The sequence below is a fragment of the Onychostruthus taczanowskii genome, unplaced genomic scaffold, assembly GCF_017590055.1.
Source record: "Onychostruthus taczanowskii isolate IOZ18803 unplaced genomic scaffold, ASM1759005v1 scaffold131, whole genome shotgun sequence".
NCBI lineage: Eukaryota > Metazoa > Chordata > Aves > Passeriformes > Passeridae > Onychostruthus > Onychostruthus taczanowskii.
The window spans coordinates 312,859-337,228 of record NW_024498474.1 but is presented as its reverse complement, the minus strand read 5'-3'; the positions used below and the strand labels follow the sequence as shown (position 1 = coordinate 337,228).

Genomic DNA, 24,370 nt, shown 5'->3' with positions numbered 1-24,370 from the left:
TCCCCTTGTGCTCCTTACCTGTTTTCTGGGGTCCTATCACCAGGAATTTGGGCAGGTGGTTGCAAGTTTTGTCTCTGGACCAAATATCCCTGTGTCTCTTATCGTCACACGGGTTCTGAAGGACAAAAGGTGGTTGTGGCCAGCACGTGGGGCATCCCAAACCTTTGCAGGGTCTCAGTGTTAAGCACTAATGCCAGAGCCCTACACCGAGCAGCAAAATCCCACAGTGTGCATACAACGGTTTTGAGTGAGTGAGGACAAGGTTCAGTCATTAACAGAAAAGGAAAAGAAGGGGGGGGGGGGAAAAGAAAGATTGGAACATTGATTTAATCACGTTTCCATTTGAGGTTCAAATGGAAGCCCCTGAATAGCTTGGAGGCATTACTTTCTGAGCTGTCAGGATGGTTTCGGATGCATGGGGCTTAGTGCCAATTTTAATTTACGTGAGAATGCAAAAGGAAAGGACAAAATAGAAATGTGGGATATTATTCATCTCCTTATCTTTCTACTACCTATGAATGCAAAATAAAAACCTGCGAACAAAAGGCCCCGCAGAAGAGGTTGGGACTGGCTGCTCTTCAAAGCAGTTATCACACAGATGCTGCTTTTGCATAGGTAACAGAGCATACACTTTGCTGGTGAATCAAATTAACAAAATGTGACAGAGAAAATCATCAACTGAACGGATTGCTGCAGCCCAGTGGAAATATTATAGATTTGTACTTGGAAATATTATAGATTTATACTTCCTTTGTGGCTCGGCCAAAAATAATAGGGGAAATTTTCTACCAGTGTAAGCCCTAAGTAACTGCACAGGTTTCCTTGGTGCCCCCCTGGATTTTAGCCACAAGCTCAGCGTGGCCCATGGTATTCCAGTGAAGAGAAGAGGCAGGTGCGTGTAACCATTCAATTACAGCCTTGAGCTCACATTCCCATGCTCAAAAAAGGCTTTTTAGAGGAAAAGATGCTCGTTCCAATGAGCACGTTGCAGCTGGAGGAGGAAGAGGAGGTGACTTTACCTGCCAGAGGGGGTCTGTCTGCTCGGGGAAGAGCTGGAAGTACTTCTGAGCCAGCTGCACGGGGGGCAGCGTCTGCAGCCTCAGGTTTGTGCAGCTCTTGACAAAGCTGGCAAGGTTGGCAAAGGTGTAGAGGCCCAGGCGGTCGTTCCCGTAGTTGGACAGGTGGGTCATGAAGATGCTGATCTGGGGGGCAAGAGGAGCCTCTCAGGCATGGCACACCAAAAATCCAGTTTGCTGTCTCCCCCCGGTGCTGGCTGCTTTGCCTAGAATAGCCTGGCTGTGAGTAGGGGAATAAATTCTGACACAGAAACGCTCCCAGGCTTTGTGAAGGATGGTATCTCAGCTAAGTATCTCTGTCTTTATTTTCTCCTTAAAGCCGATATAACTTCTGTCTTTTTATCTGCCTTTACGTGGCCACTGCCTTGTAGATCTCTTGATTTATTTCAGAGGGATAAAGAGAGTTTGTAAGAACAATGTGACAAATGTATTTCCCAGCATTTTCTTTCCATGAGGTGATTAAACTCAGTTTTGTGGCTGCTTTACCTGTAGATTGTCATTATTTACTTTTATGAAGATGGCACCAAGCTGAATGTTGTCACTTGGCTGTTTTAGTCAGTGCAGTGGCCTGAGCCGGGATGGACTGATAGTGAAACTGGATTACAGCTGCAGGCAGATTTGGGGGACTGAAGCACCTCATCCTGAATAAATTATCTATCAACAGTGAGGACACCTGGTTCCCAGAGATAATTGTGTCCAGGTAAGCCTGGCTTCAAATGATTACAAATGGGGAGGAGATTGCAAAGCTGTGCAAGATTGTAGGGGAGAGGTTTTTGGAGAGTATTGCACCTTCCTTCTTTGAAGGCTGCTACAGGAGTCATGTTCAGGTCAGTGAATTTTGAGTTTTTAAATTCAAAATGAATTGATTTGATGTGCTGTAGGGCTGCTGGATGTGGTTTGAGTTGAAGCCTTGCCCAACCCAGCCTTGGGGGACAGTGTTTAGTCAGCACTCCTTTGGAGCCTGGGGTGTGGGTCAGCCATGCTGGAGATACGCTCTAAAATACCTCTGTGTGTGGCTCAGGAAGGTTTTCAGCAGTGATCCACCTGCAGAGAAAGCTTTCCCTCCTGCAGGCTCCTGCCCTGTTGTCCCAGGCTTGTCCTTAGCACAGGAAGCCACCAGCTTCCCACTCTCACCCTCCTGCTGTGCCAAGGTGCTGCTTCTTTAACCACAGCCCCCAGTGCTCGAAAACGTGTCCATTAGTTTAATTAGTGCTAAATTATTAACAAGGCTTTTAGCCCTCCTCCAAGGGGGAGACAGATGGAGCTTAGGAGAATGTGTCCCTCGTGGCCCTTGTGCAGTGGGCTTGCATTCTGCACACTTTATGCCACAAAAGGTAATTTATTCTTCCCTTATATTCTGCTCTGGGCCTCGGCTAAGCAAGATTGGAAGCTGTGCAAGTTGGTTTTTTTTTTTCTGTGGATTGATTTGGTGGATTCCAGTTCCCCGTGTGTTTTATGACCCTGAGTATTTGACATAAACAGAGTAAGTCTTAAAATTACCCTGAACTTGGTGCGTGTCTCTGTGTACTACCCCAGAAACTATAAGGAGGGTAATAAATCATGCTCTCCTCACAAAATAAACCCCAGCCAACACAAACAAATCCTTGCTAGTTCAACTCCTGCAAATGTGAAAAGCTCTTCCTGCAAACTGTTTTAAAGTGATGAAAATGAAAACACTTGTAGGAGATGCTGCTGGAGAATATCACCTTGTTTCTGGAGCATTTGTTTGAGTGCTAAAGGGTCTGCCAATGACATTTAATGTTATTGCACCAAATGAAGTATGCAAGTAAATCTGTGTGATCTTTGTGCTTTGTTTAAGCTTGAAAATGGATGAGATTGTTTTTAATGTTAAAATGTACTTGTAGGAGATGAGTATTAGCTTATTCTACGAGGTTCATTATGCTGCAAACCAATTTAAAAGAGCCTGTTATCACTCTTCATGGAGTCAAAAGATCTTGGACATCTCTTTTGACTTCTTTTGCTCTGTTGGTCTTTTTGGAAGTGAAAAAGCCCCAGATATGATGCATTATTCACAGAGTAAAATGGGATTTAATTCTTTGCTATCTACCTCCAGATCACTGGGGATAAAGGTGATGGATTTTAAGTGTGTTTAGAGCATGGCTGATATCAGATTGTTTGCACACTAATGGCAGGACCATCACACCATTTCACTGTCTGGTTTTTGTTTCTAGGGCTATTTCACATCACTTAGATCTAGAATTTGGATACGGTGTTTTCTCTGTATGGAATGTTTGTATATGCAGGCTTGTGTGTTGTAAAAAATGAAACCTACAGTAGTTACTAGAGAGAAACAAAGGGTTTTTAAAAAAAGTTATTTGAATATAAGCCAGGGCCTTGAAACTGCATTCTGTACTCGGAGTTTACAGTAGTTACTAGAGAGAAACAAAGGGCTTTTAAAAAAAGTTATTTGAATATAAACCAGTGCCTGAAACTGCATTCTGTACTCAGAATTTGTGTGCTTGCTCTGGGTGCACAGCCCTATTGATGCAGAATAAAGAGCTTTTTTCCTTCTCTAACTGCCAAACTTAGCACAGATTTAGCTAAAAGCACTTGTTTTGGGACAAAAATTAGCCACCTGCCTCTGGAGGGCACAGCTGAAGTGCAACACCATCTCAAGGATGGCAGTCTAGTGTTGGGAATAAAATATTGGCTGATTGCTTTCTGTTGATATCTGAAACTCTCCCTATCCATCGATCAAGCACTTGCAATGAAATAAATCCATTAGCAAACTTAGCTTTAAATGCATTCCCCCTCATTCTCTCAGCCATTCCACAATTAAACAGGATCAATGCTCCCTTCTAGGTCCTTTCCTCCTGCTGCTTGGCCCGTTGCTGGAAAGCCCAGGAGCCAGAGCTGGGTGTCATGTGGGAATTCTGCTGTTCTGGGAGGAAAGGCACATTTACTGTGCCTTTAGCAGCTTTTTTAAGAAGATTTGCCAGAAGGGAGGAATTGATGCAAGGGGTGTAGCTCGGCCTTGCATAGCAGAGCCATGGTGTTCTTGCTGTGGAGGTGCATTTTTTGCTCGGTTCCTGTCCCACCCAAACGATTTCTGCTTTTCCATCGCGCTCACAAGCAGCAGGGGCTCCGAAGGGGATGTGGAGGGCAGCCCCCTGGATTTCTGGCCGTGTCAGTGGGATGGCAGAGCAGAGGAAGGCAGAGCTGCCAGGTGGGCTCATCCCCGGGGCACAGCCCCTCAGTCTGGGACAGCTCATCCCTGTCCCAGCACAGCTGTGGATGACAGCCTGGTCCCTCCTGGGCCAGAGCGGGATAATGCATCCCCTGGTACAGCTGCCTGGGGGCTAGGGGGAAGCTGGGAGGGAGATTTTTGTGTTGACAAAGCACTAATTTTAATAGTGACAAATGGCTGCTCTGGAATTCAGCGCTATTCATATTCATGACCCTTCTGCTGCTGAAGTGAAATCATTTATATGCCTGAAAATCGCACTTTTTTTTTTTTAACTTTTGCTCTCTTTCCACTCTGCACATCTGTTTACACTTTAATGCTCTTGACAGGATAATCAAATATTTTCCAAATATAATGTCTCTAAAGAAAGCAACAAAGTCAGTGTTTGGACAGAAACATTTTTGTCTTTGATTGAAGAGGAAAAAAAACCATTGAATGGCATTTTATTTCCTGTGCCCATGTTCATTACTGTGTCTGCTCTCCACCCCGAGTGCTCCCAGGATGGGAGTGGAAGCTGCTGTCCATCAGTGGTGGGAAGTGGCCATGGGACAGCTGTACAAATGCTGTAGAGCCTCTATGTTGTTTTAAAATTCCCTATTGGAAGAGCAAAATTGGTTCTCATTTACCCAGGAACGCTTTCTGCTTTTCCATTGTTTAGCTGGCAGGATTAAATGAATTCCTTAGTATTGACAGAACAATCCTGTGCCTTGTTCCTTTCCCTCTGAGAATACAGTTGCTAGGTTTGATATTTTATTTTTTTTCTGTTATCTCTCCAAGTTTTCCTTCTAAAGTAAAGGCTAAATCATGAGCACATTCCACCACAGCCACTGCTCCCCTGGTCATACACGTTTGTGACACCACAAGGTGCGTGGGGTCCCAGATGAAGAAAACTGGGTGGGAGGTTCTAATCCATTAGTTATATATATTAGGTAAATATATTTTTTTTTTTTCAAAGCCTGCAAGTAGAAAAAATTGTGGTTTTTTTTTTCCTCTCAGCACATGCGTTGAGAGGCTGTGAAAAAAAAACCTGCTCTTCTGATGAATTTGTGCAATTGGTGCGTAGCTGCGTGAGGGTGGAAGATCTGAATGGATGTTTTATGGCTTTTCATCTGTCACACTTGTGTAAGTCATCAGCAGCACAGCTAATTGTGGCCAGAGCTGAATGAATTCTGCCCAAATGCGCTGCTGCCACTTACATGTGTGGGCCCCAGCAAGCCTTTGCAGAAATCTACAGCAATTCAATTCTCTTGTTATTTCCATTTTCTGGTGAAATTCATGATACAGGAATTTGTTTTCTTGCCATCTGTTTTTTCTCACTGAAAAGACTTCCTTAGACTATAAACTCTCTCTTAAAAAAAAGAAAGAAATCTACTCAGTTCAGACTTGAGAACAAACCCAAGTTGAAATTAAGGAAATGAAGCAGATTGCAGTGGTTTGGGGTACTGTTGGTTTAGGTCAAGCTGAACACGAGCTGTGGAGGACAAGGGACATGCAGGCAAAAAGAAGCCCAAATGATGGTGAGTTTGGATAAGTGCCCATAAATGACAGTTTCTCTGCCATTTCTCCTTAGAGATGTGGTAAATTGAGATGTGCTTCAGCCCATCATCCCAAGCACAGTTAGAATTAGGTCTTTTACCCTTGACATGACGCTCTGTCATCTCCAGGTGGAGGAAGGAAAGGCAGTCTTGGCATTCCCTATGGAACTGGGCATGCCCAGGACCCTGCCCAGCACACCAAGTTACGGAACAAGTGTAAATCCATCTGCTTATTCTAAGCATTCCTATAGACACTAAGAATTTTCACCAGGATATTTTGTTCTGAAATGCAAAGAAATGCCTGGAAAGTTGCTATAGGTTGGGGATGCAGGAAATTTATAATTTGTTTTTATAACAGTTCTACTGTCATGTTGCTATCTTAGCACATTTCTGCCTGCTCTGGGTTATAGAGTGTTCATAAATGATGATTAATTAATCCAGTTTGGTGGTCTACTCTGAGCGAACAAACCTCAGAGTTAATTTAATTCTCCACTCTTGGTTTCAGAGAAAAAAAAAAAAAAGGCAGCATTTTCAGTTCACTGGAGGATATAATATTCTCAAATCAGCCACTTTCCAATTAATTTTGAATGGCCAACACAGCCAGGAAGTTTAGTTCTTGGCCATTTACTTCTATTAAGGATTCATTTTCAATAATCAGTGTTCTGAGTCAGCTGATTTTCTCCTGGAAGCCTTGCTCCTGACACCTGAATAAATGATTGCATGGTGTGTGCATGAAGGTAGCAGGTTCTGTCCCTCTTTCCCCAGTAGCCCCTTGCTGACAGGCAGTTGTTTACTGCTATTTCTGCCATCACCCAGCTTGCTGGGAAGGATTTCTGGTAAAATATCAAAACATGTGGAGTGGAGCAGCAGCTTTCATAAAGCAGGAAAATGTCAGAAAGAAGGAAAGGAGATGTGCTGTCCTTGAAATGTTTTCCTCATGCTCTGGGTTTCAGGCTAATTAGTTTCTAAATATGCTGCTGAAGGCTTGAGTTTCCATGGGATAATATTTCCCTGTAGTAGCTCTGTGCAGCCGTGTGGGATGAGGGGAAAAAATAATGATTTACCAAGGGGGGAAAAAGATTCAGGAACACGAGGAAGGTCAGGGTTGATTTGTGTGTTTATGACCATTAAGTTAAATTCTGCTGTAACTTGTTAACAAAACTCCCTTTTAATTTGGTGGAATCAACCTTTCCCTCTCTTCAGGTTGGAGAGGGACGTGTCTGTCCCTGTGGGCTGCACCCTGGTAACTGCAGCTCCACAAATATTGACAATTTTTATTGGGAGGTTTCCTGCCTGCTTTTTCCTGTCCCCAGAATGTGCCGAGATGCTCAAACTGTGCTGTGAATTACTTTTGGGTTGCAGCACGCTTCCTACAATGCCCAAGGTTATTTTTTATTCTTTCTATCACTATGCTCAGAGAAACAAAGCAAATAAAAAGAAAAACATTCCCAACACTCAAGATGTTCCATAATAACATTCCCAAATCTCTTGTGGAAGGTATAAATTAACCCCTCTCAGCATTTACTTTTAATATGGCAGAGCAATAACGTGTGATTCTCCTCTGTCTCTGTGAGGAGAGAGAGCAGGGAACAAGAACAAAATCTGCCAAGTGTGGCACATGCGGGACGTGGAGAATGCAGATGTAACAGGCTGGAAATGAGCAAGAGCCCTTTAGTCACGGTGAGAGTTTAAAAATGGAAATGCCTTTAAGTGGCCCTCAGAATTAAAAGCGTCCCATGCCACTTCCCAGGGAGTTGGAATAATAATGTACATTATTATGGGCTGCCTGTAGCTTCTGCTGAGGGGAGTTCAAAGTTACCTTTCAATCACAGGTCTGATTTCGCTCTCGACAACCAAATTCCTGCAAAGAAAAGCTAATCTTCCTGAAATTCATCTGCCACGTTTCACCTCTGGTTAAAGCTTCTTAGGGCTGTTTGATTGAAGTGGGAAGAGAAGCCTGAAGAAGTGTTTAACTTCTCCCTTTTCCTGCTGCTTTTCCATTTTTAACCTGATCTGTCAGTTGCAAATATGTGATACTTTGGTGACTTTCTGGGCCAAATGCCATGCGGGGTATGCCTGACTCTAGATCCTGTGTGGTGAGGCAGGTGTAAATCTAGAGTAGGCAGGGTTATAGATGTATAAAAATAGGCAGAAAAAAAAAAGACTTGTGCCCATTTTTATGGTGGAACTATGGAAAGGAGTCAGTGGGAGAAAGAGTAAAAACACCCTGTGAGAGGAAGGGGAAAGGAAGGGTCAGCCCGGGTGAGTTCCTGTGTAACAAGGAGAGAAAGGAAGAGTAGGAAGGGTGCTGCAGGAGAGGGGTGCCAGGATTTTGGGTTATCCAAAAGCTTTTCAAGGTGAACAGGTAAGGGGAAAATGTGCATCACATTGGCAAATAAATCCAATTCACTGACTGCTCAACCAGGCTCATGGGTGCTGCTGCTTCTCCTCAAAGCCCCATGCACTCATTCTTGCTGTAGTGCTCGACTGAGGTACCTTTGTGCTGTCACTTGCTGGCTTAATAAAAATCTCTCTGGTTTTAAGAGGTGTTTTTTTTTAGGAGAAATGACTCTCTCGCTGTTGTTTGTAGAGGCAATAATATTTAGGGCTGTATTTATTAGCTTATCTTGGTTGTTAAATGTTTATGGCTGTTGTTTATGGCCTGTGGAGCAGGGGAGGAAAGGGAAGGAGCCATGAAACAGATAGTGGGAGACCTTGTGGATGCTCAAGAGGTGATAAATAGAACAGTTTGTAAAAGCATTAAACGTGTCAGGCTCTTCCCCGGAGACTGAGTGAAGGGCAGGGTCAGAGAACCCACTCAGTTTTGAGCCTGACATTTGGATGTGGAAAATCTCCCTGAAAACTTCAACTCCAATGGAGTTCTCTAACTTTTCCTATGAGAAACTTTTTTTTTTTTCCTGCTGCTAAAAGCATTTCGGTTCTGGGGACTTAGTTACAAATGGGTTGCTTTTAATTCTGAATTTCCCTGGGTTACATTTGGAAGCAAAGCAAGGAATTTGCTCTCTTCATCCCATTTGCTCTCTCCACCTCCTGCTCTGTGTTTGGTCATGATAGCAGATGATGGGAGCTTGGGAAAATAGCACAGCTTCCACACAAAACTCCCTTTCCAAAAAAAAAAGCAGGCACCTTAAAGCAGGCTGGTTTTACTGCTGGTTACCTCGTGTTTCTCTATGGAGTGTGGCAAAACCAGAAGTGCCTGGAGAGTTGATGGGAAGAGGTTTAAAAGGAAACCAATGTGGCACAGCACTGGTGAAATAAACAGTGAGGAAGGGAGATTTTAAGAACGTGTTCTGTGAGAAGAAAAAGTTATTCTAAAGCACAATTAAGCTAAGCAAATAATGAGAGGTAGAATTTTAAAAAGGCTGAAAATAACTGAAATGTTGAACTCCTTTGAAATGCCATAAGCTTTTTTTCATCTTATATAACCCAACGAAGCAAATGTTAAAAAGACATCTCAAAGCACTGCAAAAAAAGTTGTAAAGAATTGGGAAGGTTTAGGAAGAGAGAAAAATGATGTGATGCTGTTCAACATGGTTTTAAACAGAAAATAAATTTTTAGAGTTTCAGGCTGACTTTGCTTCTGCTGCTGGAGCTGTGGAATGCTGCACACCTGCAGAAAGCCTAAATATTTTTTCACAATGCTGATCAGAACCAGAGGATTTTCTACCATATTTACATAGCTGGGTAGTGTTAAATTCCTGTTGAGGACATGGTGATTTCCTTGTCTGATGCTCTTTGGTATTGCACTCCTGTCTTTGAAGATACATCATGAGTAGCAATGTATTTTTTGAGTATTAATGTGTTTTCTTGCCTTAAGATCTAACTACACTTAACAGAGATACTTATGCTATCACAAGAATCCTAGTGTTGGGACAAGTTTTATTTTGCTATCAAAATTAGATTGGGCACAAAACCGGTTTTGTAAAGCTTTTTTTACATTTTGGTCGGTTGTAGTTTTAGATGTAATTTTTTCCTCTTCCCTTCTTTCCAGCGAGTGTGGTGGTTTTGCTGCTCTCTTTTCACTGCTGCTGTGCAAGTGCTGATGCTACAGCTTTTGGGAGGCCTGTCCTAATTAAGATTTAGTGACTAACTGGGTTTTGATGTTTGTCAAACCACACAGTAAATAACATCAAAGATGATTGTAACTTAACCCTGATTGAACATCCAGCTTTGGTCTGGCAAGGGAGATAAGAAACTTTAAACTGAAATTTTTCTTACTTGTATCAAATAGTAAAGCAGAAGTCCAAGAAGATAATATTTCATTTTCTGCCCCAAACCGTATTTGTATTTCTTATTTATACATACATCTGAAGCTCCTTGTTATTTCTCTTAGCCTCCAAATGAAGGAAACCCTTCAGAGGGGGGCTGGATTGATACCTTTGAAAGAGTTTGGCTGTTTGCGTTTATTTCAAGCCCAGCCTGTTTGCTGAGCCTTCCCTACTGACTGTAATGAGCTTTGCTTTGAAGTGTTTATGCAAAGAGTAAGTAGCCCAAACTGCAGATTTGAGCAGCCTTAGCTGGGTTCTGGAAAGGTCTGCCTGGGATTCTTGCAAGCCTCATTAAAACTCCAAGGAAGTTGGTTTGATTTCTGTCTGTCTTGGTGGAATTTATCCCTCCTCTGCCTACTATTAAATCATCACTGCCAGACATGACTCATCTTTAGGACTCATAAATTAGAAAGTGAAAATATCTCTCTGAGCTACGGAGTATTCAGCAGAAGGCATTTAAAAAAAAATTCCATCAGAAGATCCCCATGACAATCTCTCTGCAAACTTTATTCCAATGCAGTGTCCCTTGGGCACTTTCTAATTTAACCATCTGTGTGGTATTGCTTCATGGAAGTACAAACATTTTTGGTATTCGAGCTTAATAGATATTTGTAATACATTTGCTGAAATTGCTAACCACGACCTGAGGAAGGGACAGAGTTTCTATAAACCTCTTGAAAAACTGTTTAATCAAAGGTTGATCATTGCAGTTTTTTCAAATCCCACCCCCAATATCTGGGGCACTCTCAAGGTATTGGGGCACTGGTTGGCTGAGGAATTTGGGCTGTTCTAAGCATTGCTCGTGGGGTAAGGAGCTCTACATGCTCTGCTGCAGGCTGCTGCACTGCCCAGACCTGAGGAAATCTTCACGTAAGTGAGAAATGCACAGGTATTCATGCAAGCATGATAAAGCTCAGTGTGAATTCCGAGCTACACTTCAGGAAAGCATGGGAAGAAAAGCCAGCTTGAGGAGACTGCAAGTAATGGGGAGACAGGATCAAGAAGAGGGATGTGTTTTATTCTCAAATGAGGTGTCATGTGTATGGTGTAGAAAAATTCCTGATAGAAATGTTCCATTTCTTCAACACCACTGAACCTGACTCGGACACCAACTCACCCAGCCAAATGTTCACTCACCAGCATCTGACTGTATAACACCAAAAATCTATATTTAGGTCTTTAAATAAAAGTGATCTGGATTTGAGAGTCAACTCCACCTGAAGTTTCTTTAGCTCTGCAGAGGAGTCAATGAGTACTGCAGTTTAAACTCACTGAAAATGAGGCCACCTGGCAAGACAAGGGACATTCATCTTGTGCCTAGTGCAGCTTGTTTGGGTGGAATGGGAAGGAGAGAGGACAATGTCAAGAAAAAATAATTGCTCTCTTGGGGGGTTTTGGCTCTTTCCCTTGCTCCTTGCACCTCTAGGCTCCTGTCTTAAATGGTACCAGGCAGTTTTTTAGTGGCTCAAAACCTTTTTTTAGGAGCTGGTGATGGAGGAATGATATCAGGCCTGAGCCCTGGGGTTTCCATTGAGTTGTGTGAGGAGTGCCTGAGGAGCCAGGTTCATGGAAAAAAGAAAAAAAATTAACAAGATCAGTTTTTTTGCCCTCACAGGTTAGTTTCAGCTGCAGACATGTCTCTCAGGGGGACCTGGCTTCAGGCCGGGAAACAATAAGGAGCTGGAATTAATGTATTCCCCAGGAAATTGTTGACGTGTGGTTGTAGCTGGAAAGTGGCAGAAGACATTTTCCTCCTTTCTTAAACTGATTGATACCTCTGAGCAAGTGGTCCTGGTTCTTATTTCCCAACCTGATCTCCTTCCCTCCCTCCTCCCTGTTAGCACACCCAAACAACAGCAAAAGAAGGCACCTACGGGGTTCAGGAGAATGGTGAGGAACAGTTCACCTCCTCGGATACTTTTGTCCAGCTCCTGAGGACCACCAGGATATTCCTTGTAAAAAATAGTGTGAGTGAAAAGGCCACAGGTCTGTCGAGGGAGCACCTGGGAACAGAGGAACAGCAGCTTACACAGGTATTGCAGTGCCATAATCAGCCTGGGCAAGGACTTTTGTTTCCCTTAATTCAGTTCAGTATTTTATATTTTTTTATTCAGTTAAAACAACAACCAAAACCTGCATTTATAGAGCATTTGGGTACATGTGTAAAAACACTGCTGATTTTGAGTCTGTTCCAGCAGTAATTTGGCTCTGCAGGAATTTGCTTTTGAGACACTCCCTCTGCCTTGTTTAGGGGATGACAAGTTGGACTTGGTATGCACAGGCAATATTCAGAGCAGCGTTTGGGACTTGAAAGCATCCCCTGGAATATTTGTCAGCTGACTTTAGCACACCCAGCCTAGAGGTTTGCAGCTGGCTGGTAGGACAGGCCAAAGGGCTTGCTAAGTTTTCCTGTCCTCTGTGCACTTCTAAGTGCCTGGGAAGAGCCTTCTCTCCCCTGGCAAAGTGCACAGGGTGTAAGAGGCAGGCAGGTGTCCCAGTCCTGCCTCTGGGAATTTCAGGAGCAGAGCTGCAACTTCAGCCCTGCACAAGTGCTGGAGGAGATTACTGCCACCTGTTCACCTTCCCAGGTGATGGATTTCTAATCCTTTCATGCATAAAGATGAAGCAGAGCAGGGAACAGAGGTCTTGGGCAGTTTAATGATTTCACAGAGTGCAGCCATGACTCGGCTGGTAGTCGATGGGGCCAGGAGCACATTTAGTTTCTGAGGAATACTTCTGCAGTCGCCTGAGTCTGTGTGACTTGTTTTTTCCTTTCTTTTAAATGCCCTCTTGGGGCATCCTTACAGCTGCTGGATCGCAGGGAATTTTAAGGATGCTGGCAGAGGTGAGGCCTGCAGTGAGAGCAGCCCCTCTGGGGTCCCTGCAGTAGTATTGCTATGAACATGGAAATGCAGTGTACCATGATGCCATTGTGGATGAAGCCCCGTCTGTACCGTGCAGGCTTCAGGTGCGGGTACTCCTCTGTGCTGGTCACACGGATGTGCCACACCTTCTTCCAGGCCTCGTAGAGCTGCACGTGCACCGGGTACACGCCGGAGTGGTGCGGGGCCACCGCGTAGCCCATGCCCGTGGGGATGCCGTGCTCCTGCAGGCCACCACAGGGATGGACAAGTTAGGGACACACAGAAAATCCCCCCCCCATGTCGTTCATCAAAGCTGCACACGCTGGCACTGGAGAAGCTGCTGTCCCTAGACAGAGCTGTACCTAGTGCAGCACGAGGTGGAAATGAGGGCAGGTGGAGGGAACTGGAATTACACTTGGGGGACTGCAGTGGGGAGTGATCCTCCTGGATCATGTTCCACTGCTGTTGCAGGGAAGAGATTTGCCTCTTGTTCTGTTACATATTTGGATATGCATCCTACCTGTCTGGTTCTTTTTGAAGACAATCTAGTGAACCACTGCTGCTTATTTACTAAGCTAGTAAACAGATGGAAAAAAATGTTGCAGTGGCATACATAGGATTTTGTTTCCTAGTTCTGGCATAGGAGAAACATTCCTCCCCAGTTTAGTAAATAAATATTCCACATATATTCTGAACCTCCTTATTTTTTTCCATGGTATTAGGGTATAACAAAAAATAGTTTGGACTACTTTTACATTTTATCAATACTTATATTTAGCTCCATTTCTATATGGAAATACATGCGTGTTCATCATATAATCTACAGGTTATCTTGCAAATCTCTTCCAAAGACACAAATTCATCTTGCTCCCAATACTACCGGAGACAACAGCTCTTTTCTACTGCTCTAAAACTGATCTGCAGAGGGAAATGGCTCAAATATGAGATGATTATTTTATGGGGTTTTTTGTCCTTCCTCTTGCCCACATTATCCATTGATTACTTTAATTCCAGGAACAGCAAGCTCTGCTGGGCATCTTCAAGTACTTAACAAAGAAAGGGTTTTGATTCATTGGCAAAAATTAAGTTAAATCTGTAGGGAACACTCATTCCTACATCACATAATGCAACCACTTTAAATTATCCATTCCTTATAGTGGAGACTGCCAGTTACAGACCGGTCCTGTAAAAGAGAAACCCAAACTATCTATTTTGTAATTTACTGAGAACTAAATGTAATTTCAGTTTATTAATGCTGTTACCTACTTGAGAGGCATGAGTCAGTTTAAGGGTGGGATGAGGGACAGCTCTATAATGACAGATGGTAAATCACCCTCTTCTCTATTTTTTTTTTTTTTTTTTGCCATGAACATGTGAAAAAGAAAAAGCTGTATCAAAAGAATTCTTTGAATCTGGCCATTTTTTCTATGCCTGGGAGGCCTGTGATGCTCAGACTGTCAAACTGTTAACCTGACTATCCTGTCTCAGCTTTTGTGTACAAACCTTCACCAAATGGGGGTAGGGAGTACACAGAAACAGATGTAAGGCAGATGTGTGCTGGGGCTGACAATGAACACGCTCTGGATGACTTATCCCAAAGTAGGGATCTGGATGAATATGTCTAAGGTCCTGTTTATCTCCTGACTGTTTGATCCTGGAATTGCCATAGCAACAGAATGCTGAAATGGTGATCTGCCATTCACAAATAAAATCAGGCAGTTTTGCAGGAGTTCTCAACATAAAACACAAGTTAGCCTCTGAATAAAACCTGCTCACTACGTGGCTCGTCGCACAAATACAGAGTTAAGAAGAAACAAGTATCACATAATTGTGTTTTCTTTGTGCAGTTCTATTTGCAGTTTACCTAGTGAGGTTAAATACTGTGTGTCCCTTTTAGTGCTTTTCTGTTGCACTTTTCTTCTTTTCCTCTCATTTTGTTATTAAACTTACTTTGGGAGTGAAAACTCATGTGTTAAAGGAGGAGTATACTGGTGTGTCAAGATATGAGAAATACCTGTACTGAGCATTTTTCATGTGTATTCTAAGGAGCAATTTCCTGATTTTTACATTGAAAGTGTACATTTTTTTTTTTTTTTTTTTAATGTCAAGACTTGTGCTTGTTGGTTTAGTTTGGAATGTAGGTATGATTTGCTATTGTCAGAGAAAATAAGAACACAAATTTTTAATTTAATAATTTTATGTCTACTGTAGGTCTTTGCATGCAGTCACTCAAGGTGCAGATGGGAAGGCTTTTATTAGGTGAAAAAGCTAAATAGAACCTCAGCTAAGTTTGCCCAGCCTTTTGGCTTTGCCTGATAGCAGGTGATACAGCAAATGAGTATTTCAGAAGAAAATAAGATGAGGCAGAATAAATCTCATCCTGCTGCACAGAATGATGTTATCCCTTATTCACAGCCCATTTTTAGAAGCAATCTCCAGTAGGCATCTCTCCCTCCCCACACTAAGTGCAGATATTAATAAAGGGACAAATTAGGCTCTTTTCATCACACGTAGATGCTTTGCCTTGGCTGTGTGGTCACTGGCCCCTCGTATTGTTGGGATTTAATTGGTGTATTAAAAGCTCCTGGTGTACTTGTGGCTTGAGCAGCTCAAGAGGTGCAGGCAGAGGAAGTGCTAATGTGCATCTGCAGTTGGTTGTGAGCAGGAGGTGGGAGCCAAGGAGTGCTGCTAGGCAGGTTCTCAATTGATTTGTTTAGTTCTACATCTTTGTTTCTTCTTCCTGTCAGCTCACAGCTGCTTTGTACAGCCAGTGACAGTTTTTTGTCCCGTCTCTGCTGTGCTTTGGGCTCTGTACTCACAAATGAGCACAGAAGATAATCACTGAGCAAACAAACCAGGGGATGGAATAAAGAGCTACAGGCTTTGGATTAGATACATTCTACTTGCTTTTGTCAGATAAGGATGTACCAAGGGGGAGGAGGAATAGCTTGTCGTTGATGGCAGGGAAAGCTTGGTTTGTTTTATTTGTAGAATATATCAGAGACTTCCCCTTGAGCAATTTTTTGCCTCTATGTATCCATTGCATTGCCTATAAAGAAGGAGAATAATACTTGAGGAATTATCAGTTTGTAAAATTCAATCCGAGATTTTGTTCATTAGTGTCCTTAAAGGGTTTTGGGATCCTCTGATAGAGAAAAAACCCAAACCACAAAACAAGATCAACTCAAACCCAACTGAAAATCAAATTAATAGTAATTTCCCACTTCCTTAGGCAGGCTGTGGAACACACCATCCATATTTCCATAAATAGGATGACATTGGGATAGCAAAGCTTTGGGTAGCCTGTGACTTAGTTCAGCACAGTTAAAATCTCTGTCTCTTGTTTCTCTAGGGCTGAGGGTCTTGTGCTTGATGAGAGATTTGGCAGTGAGGACTTTGGGAATGGGGCTATGGATGGTGCAGCTGTGGGGCCCATCACTCAGGTACACGTGGATAAGGATTTTGCCAGGCAAAACTTCCCCTGCTGCCTGCCAGATCCAGAGCAATGGGGCAATGGCATTTATTGCAAGATGTGAAAGAGTTACTTCCTCTCACCATGTAGGCAGTGGAAATGATAAATATCTCAGGGATGCATGGAACAATTTAGAGGGCTCTGGGTGAAGGTAGTGTCCTGGTTCCCAAGCAATGTGCATGGAAAGGAATCCTTGAAGGCAGATGCACAGAGGTGTCCATATCTGCACAGAGATCAAGGCAATTAGATACCTAATTAGCAATTAGTTCTGTTTGTAAAGAGCTGTTTAGATAGCTGATTTCTATCTGTGTGCTGTGACAGAGCCGTGTGAGGCAGGCTGCCATTGTAAACTCCCATTTTACAGAGCCTTGTTAGGATGTGTGGATAAAGCCATGTGAAACAGAGCCAAGGCTTTTATCTACCAGCCAGAGGAGACAAAAGGTCTTAATAAACAGAATTTGTAGGTGTTATTTGGGATCTTCAGCAACCTTGAGTATTGTTCTTGTATATAATGATGTGCTCTCCCTTCCTGAAAACCCTGTTACCTCCTTAGCCATGTTTAAAAAAGTGAACAAAGAAATAGTGCATTAGGTGAAGAATTAATGTGATCACACTTCCAAATAATTACTGCAGCTTTCCTGGCAGAAGCTGACACAAAGTGTTACTTCTATGTGCAGCCAAAACAGGAGGTGGGGAGATATGGTCAATAAATGAGAAATGCAAGAGAAAATGGCACCAGCATCAAGCTGTGTTCTCCTGTATATAATATTAAATCAAGATAGTGGACAACAAATAAAACACATATAACATCAAGCAAATTTTCTACGTACTGTTCCAGATGTCTAATTTAAATTTGGATCCACCTCGTGACATCAAAGAATAATGGGAAGAGGTTTGCTTTGACTTGGAGGGCTTAGAGCAGTGCAGCTGCAGAACAGGGAGTTTGTTTCTCAAAGGAGACACGATGCTGAGGATGAGACAGGGAGGAATAAAACGCACTCTGAAGTCATGGCTGGGACCTCTCTGATAGCTATCAGGGAGGCTGTCATAGAGGGAAGATGAATTTCTCCCACAAGAGAGAATTTCCGAGGAAGCCTTTTGAAAAGAAATGTTCTCATAAGTAAATTGTACAGCTCATATAGATTCAAGGTCAGGGGGTTGATACAACCCCTGTTGAAATGTTAGCAGGAAATAAAAGTGTAATAACAGCAGCTTTTCACTGACATCAGCTCCTTATTTATAGGCACCCTAAGGAGTCTCTACCCTTCAGGACACTGGCTTTATCTTTCTGGAGTGGAAGTTGCAAACACATTCCATTACCAGCTCTGTTTTCAGGCTATGCTATAGGTTTTACTCCCAAAGGTGGCTTGACTTGGATGCCTCCATGCTTCCTGAAAATACTAGGAGAATTTCCCCCTAGGTTTAAAGATGAAGGGACTGCATATTTTTGAGGTATGGATTGTTTAAAAAATTACTCTTGCATTTAAGATCTCAGCTCTGTTTGGGTCTCTGGGCCAGGCTACACAAAAGGCATGAAGAGGCTGTGCCAGGAATGAGGCTGACAGGGAAGCAGGACTGTAGAAAGGAAAAGAAGTCAGCCTGCCAAGTAGGAGATGGGAAGGGGGAGAAGTCTGGCATGACGAGTAAACAGTTAAGCCATTTTTAATTAATTTTCTTTAAAGGTTGTTGGGAAAATATTTCCATAAACAAGGGAATAAATTGCTTCCAACTGCTTGTTCAGGCATTTGCCTCTGCCTTTTTCCTGATGTGCCTTGGCTCATGTGAGGGATGGGAGGAAGGGGCTTGGCCTTCTGGAGCTGGGGAGGGTTGGGGAATTGCTGCTCCCAAAGCAGCTGAGAAAGCCCCACTGTGTCCCTCAGCTCCTGTGAGCAGCTCTGGTTGCTTGGCATTCCTGTGCCTGGCCAAAGACCACACAGTGTCTTTCCAAAGCCAGCATTTACAGATTTCAGGTTCTCTTTGTCGTGTGCAATAAGCCAGCAGAATTATCCTGAAAAGGCTGTAAATAGTGCAAGTACTGTGAGGCCTGGGCAAAGGGGGAGGGTGGCTTGTGGAAGTTCAGAGCACAAATGAGGAAGAGGGAAGCATCATTATCTGTCAATATGAGCAAGAGGTTAGCTATATAAAGAGCATTTTTCAAGCAGGTCATTTAAAAAGGCACAGAGAAACCCAGCAGCTTTTCTTGTTAGCTCAGTCAGCATCAAGATTTCTCCCAAACCATACACCAGGTTCAGGGTTCACTGCAACTTCCTCCCTGCCTCACTGAGGATGTTTGCAGCAGACTTTAGCAGGATAACCTGTGTACAAACTGCTGCCTAAAGCTTAGAAGGCCAGCTGCTATCTGCTGTGTTTTCACTGATTCTGATCCCTATGGTCCTGCCAGGATACTTGGGGCAGGGCTGCTCCCTCTGCAGAGAGCCTGTGCCAATGGGAAAGGCTAAGTCTAAATTCAGTTTGAGTCACAAACAGGCTGGCTTTGGGATGAATTTCTAACCTCACTGCCTCTGTTTGCATGCCTGAGTAAATACATAGGTATTGCTTAGACAAGCATGAAACCAGTGGTGAAGGCATGGCCATGGTCATGAAGGCATCCCAGTAAATCTCTTGGGAACTCTCACTCACCATTGCAAACTCTTTGTTGAGGATCATCTGCTCCACCAGTGAGGACTCATTGTGGAAGAGGTGTGGCTGCATGTGACTCCACATGTGGGGAAACCACCAGAACTCATCCACAGATCTCAGCAGCAGGTCGTCGCCCTCATCCTCCTCCTCAGTCCCTGCAGAGGGAAGAAAGGGACAAAAAAAGATGCTAGAAAGCAAAAAAGGCCCATCATTGCTTTTTAAACACAAAAGAGTCTGCCAAAAACCCTGGTGTCCTTGGCCTGTCTCACTGTGTTCCTGTTATTTTTATGAACAATGGGAATATTAAATATAAAGAGTAGGACTTATTTTTTAGCATATATGATTTTAAATCCACCCCTCCCCATTTTCTCTATTTGCTTTATTTGAATGCTACACTATCTTTTTCATCCCCATAACTTGGCAGCTTGGATTTAACGTGACAAAACAGTGTCAGGAATATTAATGCTGTTTTCCAGGACTTTTGAAAGCTGGACAAATGATGATGTTCAGTATTAAAGAAAAGGCATCAGTTATTTTCCATTTTGTCCTGATAATAATGTCACTGTTAAATATAAAATACTCCATAAAGGCAACATATGGATAAAAATGAAATCTTACCAATGCTTCCCCTCTATCTTCCTTGTAACTACCACTTTATTACCCTTGGTTAATTGAAATCTGATCATTTCTGGTAGAGTGTGAAACAAGTTTTAAGATACAATTAGGTGGAAAGCATGAAGCTGTAATGGCAAAAGGCTTCCAAATATTTCTTAGGGTTCAGTATTCAATTTTGGCCAGATTTAATCTTGAAGTAAACCCAATAAAACCTCCTGTGTTAGTGAGGGGTGTCTGCTTCAGGCAGAAGTGAGGATATGTGGCTGTAACAAAGAAAACCTTCCATTTCAGAAAGGACACAATGCTGCTCCCACCATCTGCAGACACATCTGCCCTGCTTTTCCAGCCTGGAAAGGCAAAGTGACATTCCAGTAGCTTCACCTTCAAGCTACCCAACAATATTTGCTTTTTAGCACATTTCCTTCGTGTTCTTTGCCATTTGAATGCTTTTACTCTGCTTCAGTCTAAGAAATGATTGCCAAAATCAGTCTCCTGATGCAAACATAAAAATTCTGTCTTCTTACAGGCCCTTTAATGTTTTGCAAAACTCATTGGAAGCAAATGTCACTGTTTACTTGGCAGGAACATCCAGAGATGCCTGTTCAGTGCCTGCACTTCTGCTCTTGGCTTTTATTTTCCATTTCTGCTGTGGTTTTTGAAGAATGCCACTACACAGGGAGAGCAGCACTTTGAAACTTTCTCCCAGAGTCACAGAATCCCTTTGCTCCCCTCTTTGCAGCACTCTGCAAGTTCTAAGGGAGCTGCTCCTGCTGATGGGAGTGCTGCAGGAAAAAGAAAACAACTTTGTTTACTGGAGAATTCCATAGTGTAAACAAAGGCCTGATGGCTGCTCCCTCTGTGCCCTGCATTTTGGGAGTGACTGCTGGCTTGGTTTTGGGGGGATGTGCTTCACTTTCAGTCACTCAGGTATGGGTAAGGGAAGAAACTTAACAAAGGCTTTCAAAGTGGGACAGAGCAGGGAGAAAATGGGGTTTGTGAGGCAGCTGAGGATCTCTTCGATAAGGCCAAGTTAGGGATGGAGAGGAAACAAGTGGGAATTTGAAATACATGAAGAACTACAATCAGGGATGGTAGATGTAGGTCAAAGTATAATTTAGTGCCTTATTAACTTCTGGAGTAGAGTGTGGTTCTTGAAATAAATCCTGCTTTTGCTCATTAATTTATTTGTAAATTTAGATATACACCTGATAAAACCTTGCACTTCTTTTACTAAAACAAAACCCAAACAAGATATGAAGCCTAGTGCTTTTCATTTTAAAGAAGAAGAACCCCATCCTGTAATGCCAGAGGTGATGCAGAAAGGTTGCAAGTTTAACCTTAGGTAGTGGCATTGCTTATGAGGTTAAATATTCTCACAAACCTTAGAAAAGAATATTGTTTGATTTTATGAATTCTTAGCTAGTGTTAGTTCCGAAGAAATCTCATTCAAAGTTTGAATGGAGCATTTGGTGGGTGCTTATATTGTTTAAATATTTCTGCCCAATCCCTTATTCAGAGTATTGGAGGCTAAACAAGGGATCTTGAGGTTTTAATTTCTTGTACAATCAACATCCTTTCTGTAATTGTCTTTATTTAAATGTGAAATCTGAAAAATGCATAAAAGCTATGAACAGGGTGAGCATGTGTCTGCTTTGAGTGCACTTTACACAGGTAATAATTCAAAGTTTGTGCATAGTTTTTCACCCCGTATTTTAAAACTATAACTGTAGTTATATGACTGGAAGCTGCTACCAATAATCTTGTACATCATAAATGCAAATCCTGAAAATGTCTTAATTTCAATGCTGCAGCATGAGCGAGGAGGAAGTGTTTGTTAAAGCTGCAGAACTAACAGGGTGTGCTCATTCTCTTTGCTAATGCTGTTAATGCAGGGCAGAGTTTACCAGCTGATGTGGCCTGATCTACTGCAATATCTGATTTGTCAGCAGCCTCTTTCCAGGAAAACGTGTAACAGTTTTATCTGCCAACACATCACCACATTCATCTCCCTCCTGTAGTTTTAAAGTGATCCAAGTTTTGAAAGGAGAGCACAATGCCACACTAAGGAAGTTGAGTACCTGCTAGTAAAAGCATCTGTGGGTCAGCAAGCCATGTGCACAGTAATTAAAGAACATCTTTCCAGGCTTTATTGATAATGAGTCAATAAAGAGTATATTGCATAGAGAATATGCTGCAAGCTTTCCAGTAAGCTGAGATGAGAAAAGGCCATCCCCACCCTGTAAATGAAGTGCTCTGTTAAAAACCCAGCTGCATTCAGACCTCTTCATGGAGCCAGGGACATGCTTCAGCTTGGGAAGTATTTCTGTGCTATTTTTAGGGGCCTGGAGAGGCTGAGGAACATGGGCACACATGCATATCCTCCTCTTTTCTCTCTCTACAGCACTAGCAACTCTGAAATTGCTCAGCATTGTATCAGAAAATCTGTGACAAACCTGTGGAGGGTGTTGGGATGAAGGAAAGAAGGAAAAGGCAGGTCAGGGAGTGGTGTTCTCACAAAGGATGCATATTCTCTGCCAGCCACTGCCCACTATGTCATGACATTATTAGTAATACCATCTCTTCCTCCATGGATCACCTTTCTCCACAAAGGACACCAATGTTCAATACCAGCTGTTCTCTGGAGATGGCCACAAGTGAGCAGCTTCCTGCCTTGGAGCAGCAGAGCCTCGGGCTGCTTTTGTTTGTTTTGCTCCTTGCACATGAGCCCAGCTCATCTCCAGCAGGAGCAGCTGCACAGGCAGGGCAGTGTGAAGTGCTGTGCACCTAGTTCTGTCTCCAGAGCTGCTCTCTGACCACAGCTCTGCCACTGCCTTGTTGTATGACTGCAAGCAAGTCATCCCATCTCTGTCTGCCTCTCATTTTTTCCCAGGCTCTCCAGCCTGGATCTTTAGTCCAGGAGGTTTCCTGGGCAGCAGTTGCTCAGCATTAAGTGCTTGCACAAGGGGAGAACAGGCTGGACTTAGTGACAGTGATACAAACACATCATTTTGCCTTCTCTCTACTCATCCAGCTGCCTCACAGTCTAGGAAGGCAGGGACTGCCTCATTCCTAGGTTTTAAACTCCCCTTCCCATCCTTTTGCTGCCTTCTCCCAAGGTCCAGATAAGTTTCCCTGGCATCACTCAGTGAGTGTGGCTGAATGGGCTGACAGCTGAGGCTTTGGGAGCTGGTCTCCACAGGTGGGAAGGGTTATGGGATTTGGAAAGAAGGACAGGAGGTTCTCCCTTGCAGGGAGTCTCTTCTTGCCTCAGCAGCACTAGGGAGCAGCACAGCTCAGTGCAGCAAAGGGGAAGACAAAAGAGGAGGAAAAGAAATAACGTTTTTAAGAAGGGATATTGTGCTGTGAAGAAATGGAGCAAAAAGGAGAAAGGAATCACAAGGACGAGGAGGTGTGGAAGTGCCTCATCTTCCACAGAAGCACAGGTTTCAATACAAATTTCTTTTCATCATGTTTTCGTTTATTATCCCTCCTGATTTCCAGATTACTGAGACAGATTTCCTTCACAGGCATAACAAAATCTGGTGCAACCCATTGAAAAGCTTCTGCCTCCTCAGAGGCTCTGAGACATGATTTTCCCAATCTTTTATATTTCATCATACCTATCACACCTGAAAAACCTTACTCTGTCTTCTGTGCTGGCCTGTCTCCTGAGGAATTTACAGCAATCTCTGCAACTACTTTGCCTCCTTTATAACACTAAGATTTACCACCACACATCTTTCAGGAAAACATCAAGGGCATCCTTGTGTACCTGAGCAGCTCATCCACAGTGTGTCTTTACCCCTTTGGACACTGAAATGATGGAACACATATTTCCCACTGATTATTTAGAAAGGGAATGGTTCAAGCTAGATTTAAAATTCTGTCACCTATTTAACTGCATCAAGTTCCTTCTTACCTGTGTGGTAAAATTTTCCTGAAAATCCAAGGTTGAAGGTAAAATTTGCAACCTGAGTGCGCAGTAAATTTTGAGTCTCTAGTAAAGCCTGAAATAAATAAGAAATTAACATGGATTTAGAAAAGTTAATATTATTTTGGGCTCATCTTTTTTTTTTATAGGACTATTACAGAGAGCTTAACTTATTCCATGAGAGTTGGATGGACTAGAAAAGGTAGTGAGAGTGCCTGAGTATCCAAGGAGGTGATGGTTCAGTGGCTTGGCCCAGGATATTATCCCTTGGGGCAGTGTTCCATGGCAAGACTCAAATCCAGCCACTCAGAGGCAGCAATATACTGGATCACTGGGTCACCCATGCTCTGGGTTATTGGTGAAGCTTGATAAAATGGGCTTAAAACCCAAAACAAAATTAGGAGTACTACTCAGCATCTAGGCATGAAGGCATTGGGGTTTACTTACCTGCAGGACCATTTTGGGCTGTGCTTGAATAGCAAATTCAGGATTAAGTGTGAATGAGCAAAGCTTCAGGTTTGACCTGTGATAGAAGCTGTGTCCATGTCATAAATGCCTTTTTAATTTAATTAAAGTTTATTTTTATTCTCTCCTCCAAGCTAAAATAAGCCCACTGGAAATGAAATGAAAGGAAAGGCTGCTGCTTATAGAAGAAATAGGTAGTCTTGGCCACTTGTCCACTTTTGGTTTTGGACATATTTCCAGCTTCTGGGGAAAGAGAGAAGATGGCTAAGCCTGTGTGA

The 24,370-nt window shown here is 42.9% G+C and overlaps 1 protein-coding gene across 1 annotated transcript in view; it reads right to left on the bottom strand.

Moving 5' to 3' along the window:
• The window catches only part of LOC121331958 (bifunctional heparan sulfate N-deacetylase/N-sulfotransferase 4), a 50,774-nt gene that overhangs the window by 7,189 nt on the left and 19,215 nt on the right, over nucleotides 1-24,370 (bottom strand). Inside the window, exons 2-7 of the mRNA XM_041396805.1 lie at nucleotides 23,616-23,703; nucleotides 19,082-19,236; nucleotides 13,026-13,211; nucleotides 11,980-12,108; nucleotides 1,020-1,202; nucleotides 19-115 (exon numbers count right to left, since the gene is read on the bottom strand). Of these exons, the coding sequence (XP_041252739.1) occupies nucleotides 19-115; nucleotides 1,020-1,202; nucleotides 11,980-12,108; nucleotides 13,026-13,211; nucleotides 19,082-19,236; nucleotides 23,616-23,703 (838 nt within the window). The remainder of the gene's footprint in view (nucleotides 1-18; nucleotides 116-1,019; nucleotides 1,203-11,979; nucleotides 12,109-13,025; nucleotides 13,212-19,081; nucleotides 19,237-23,615; nucleotides 23,704-24,370) is intronic.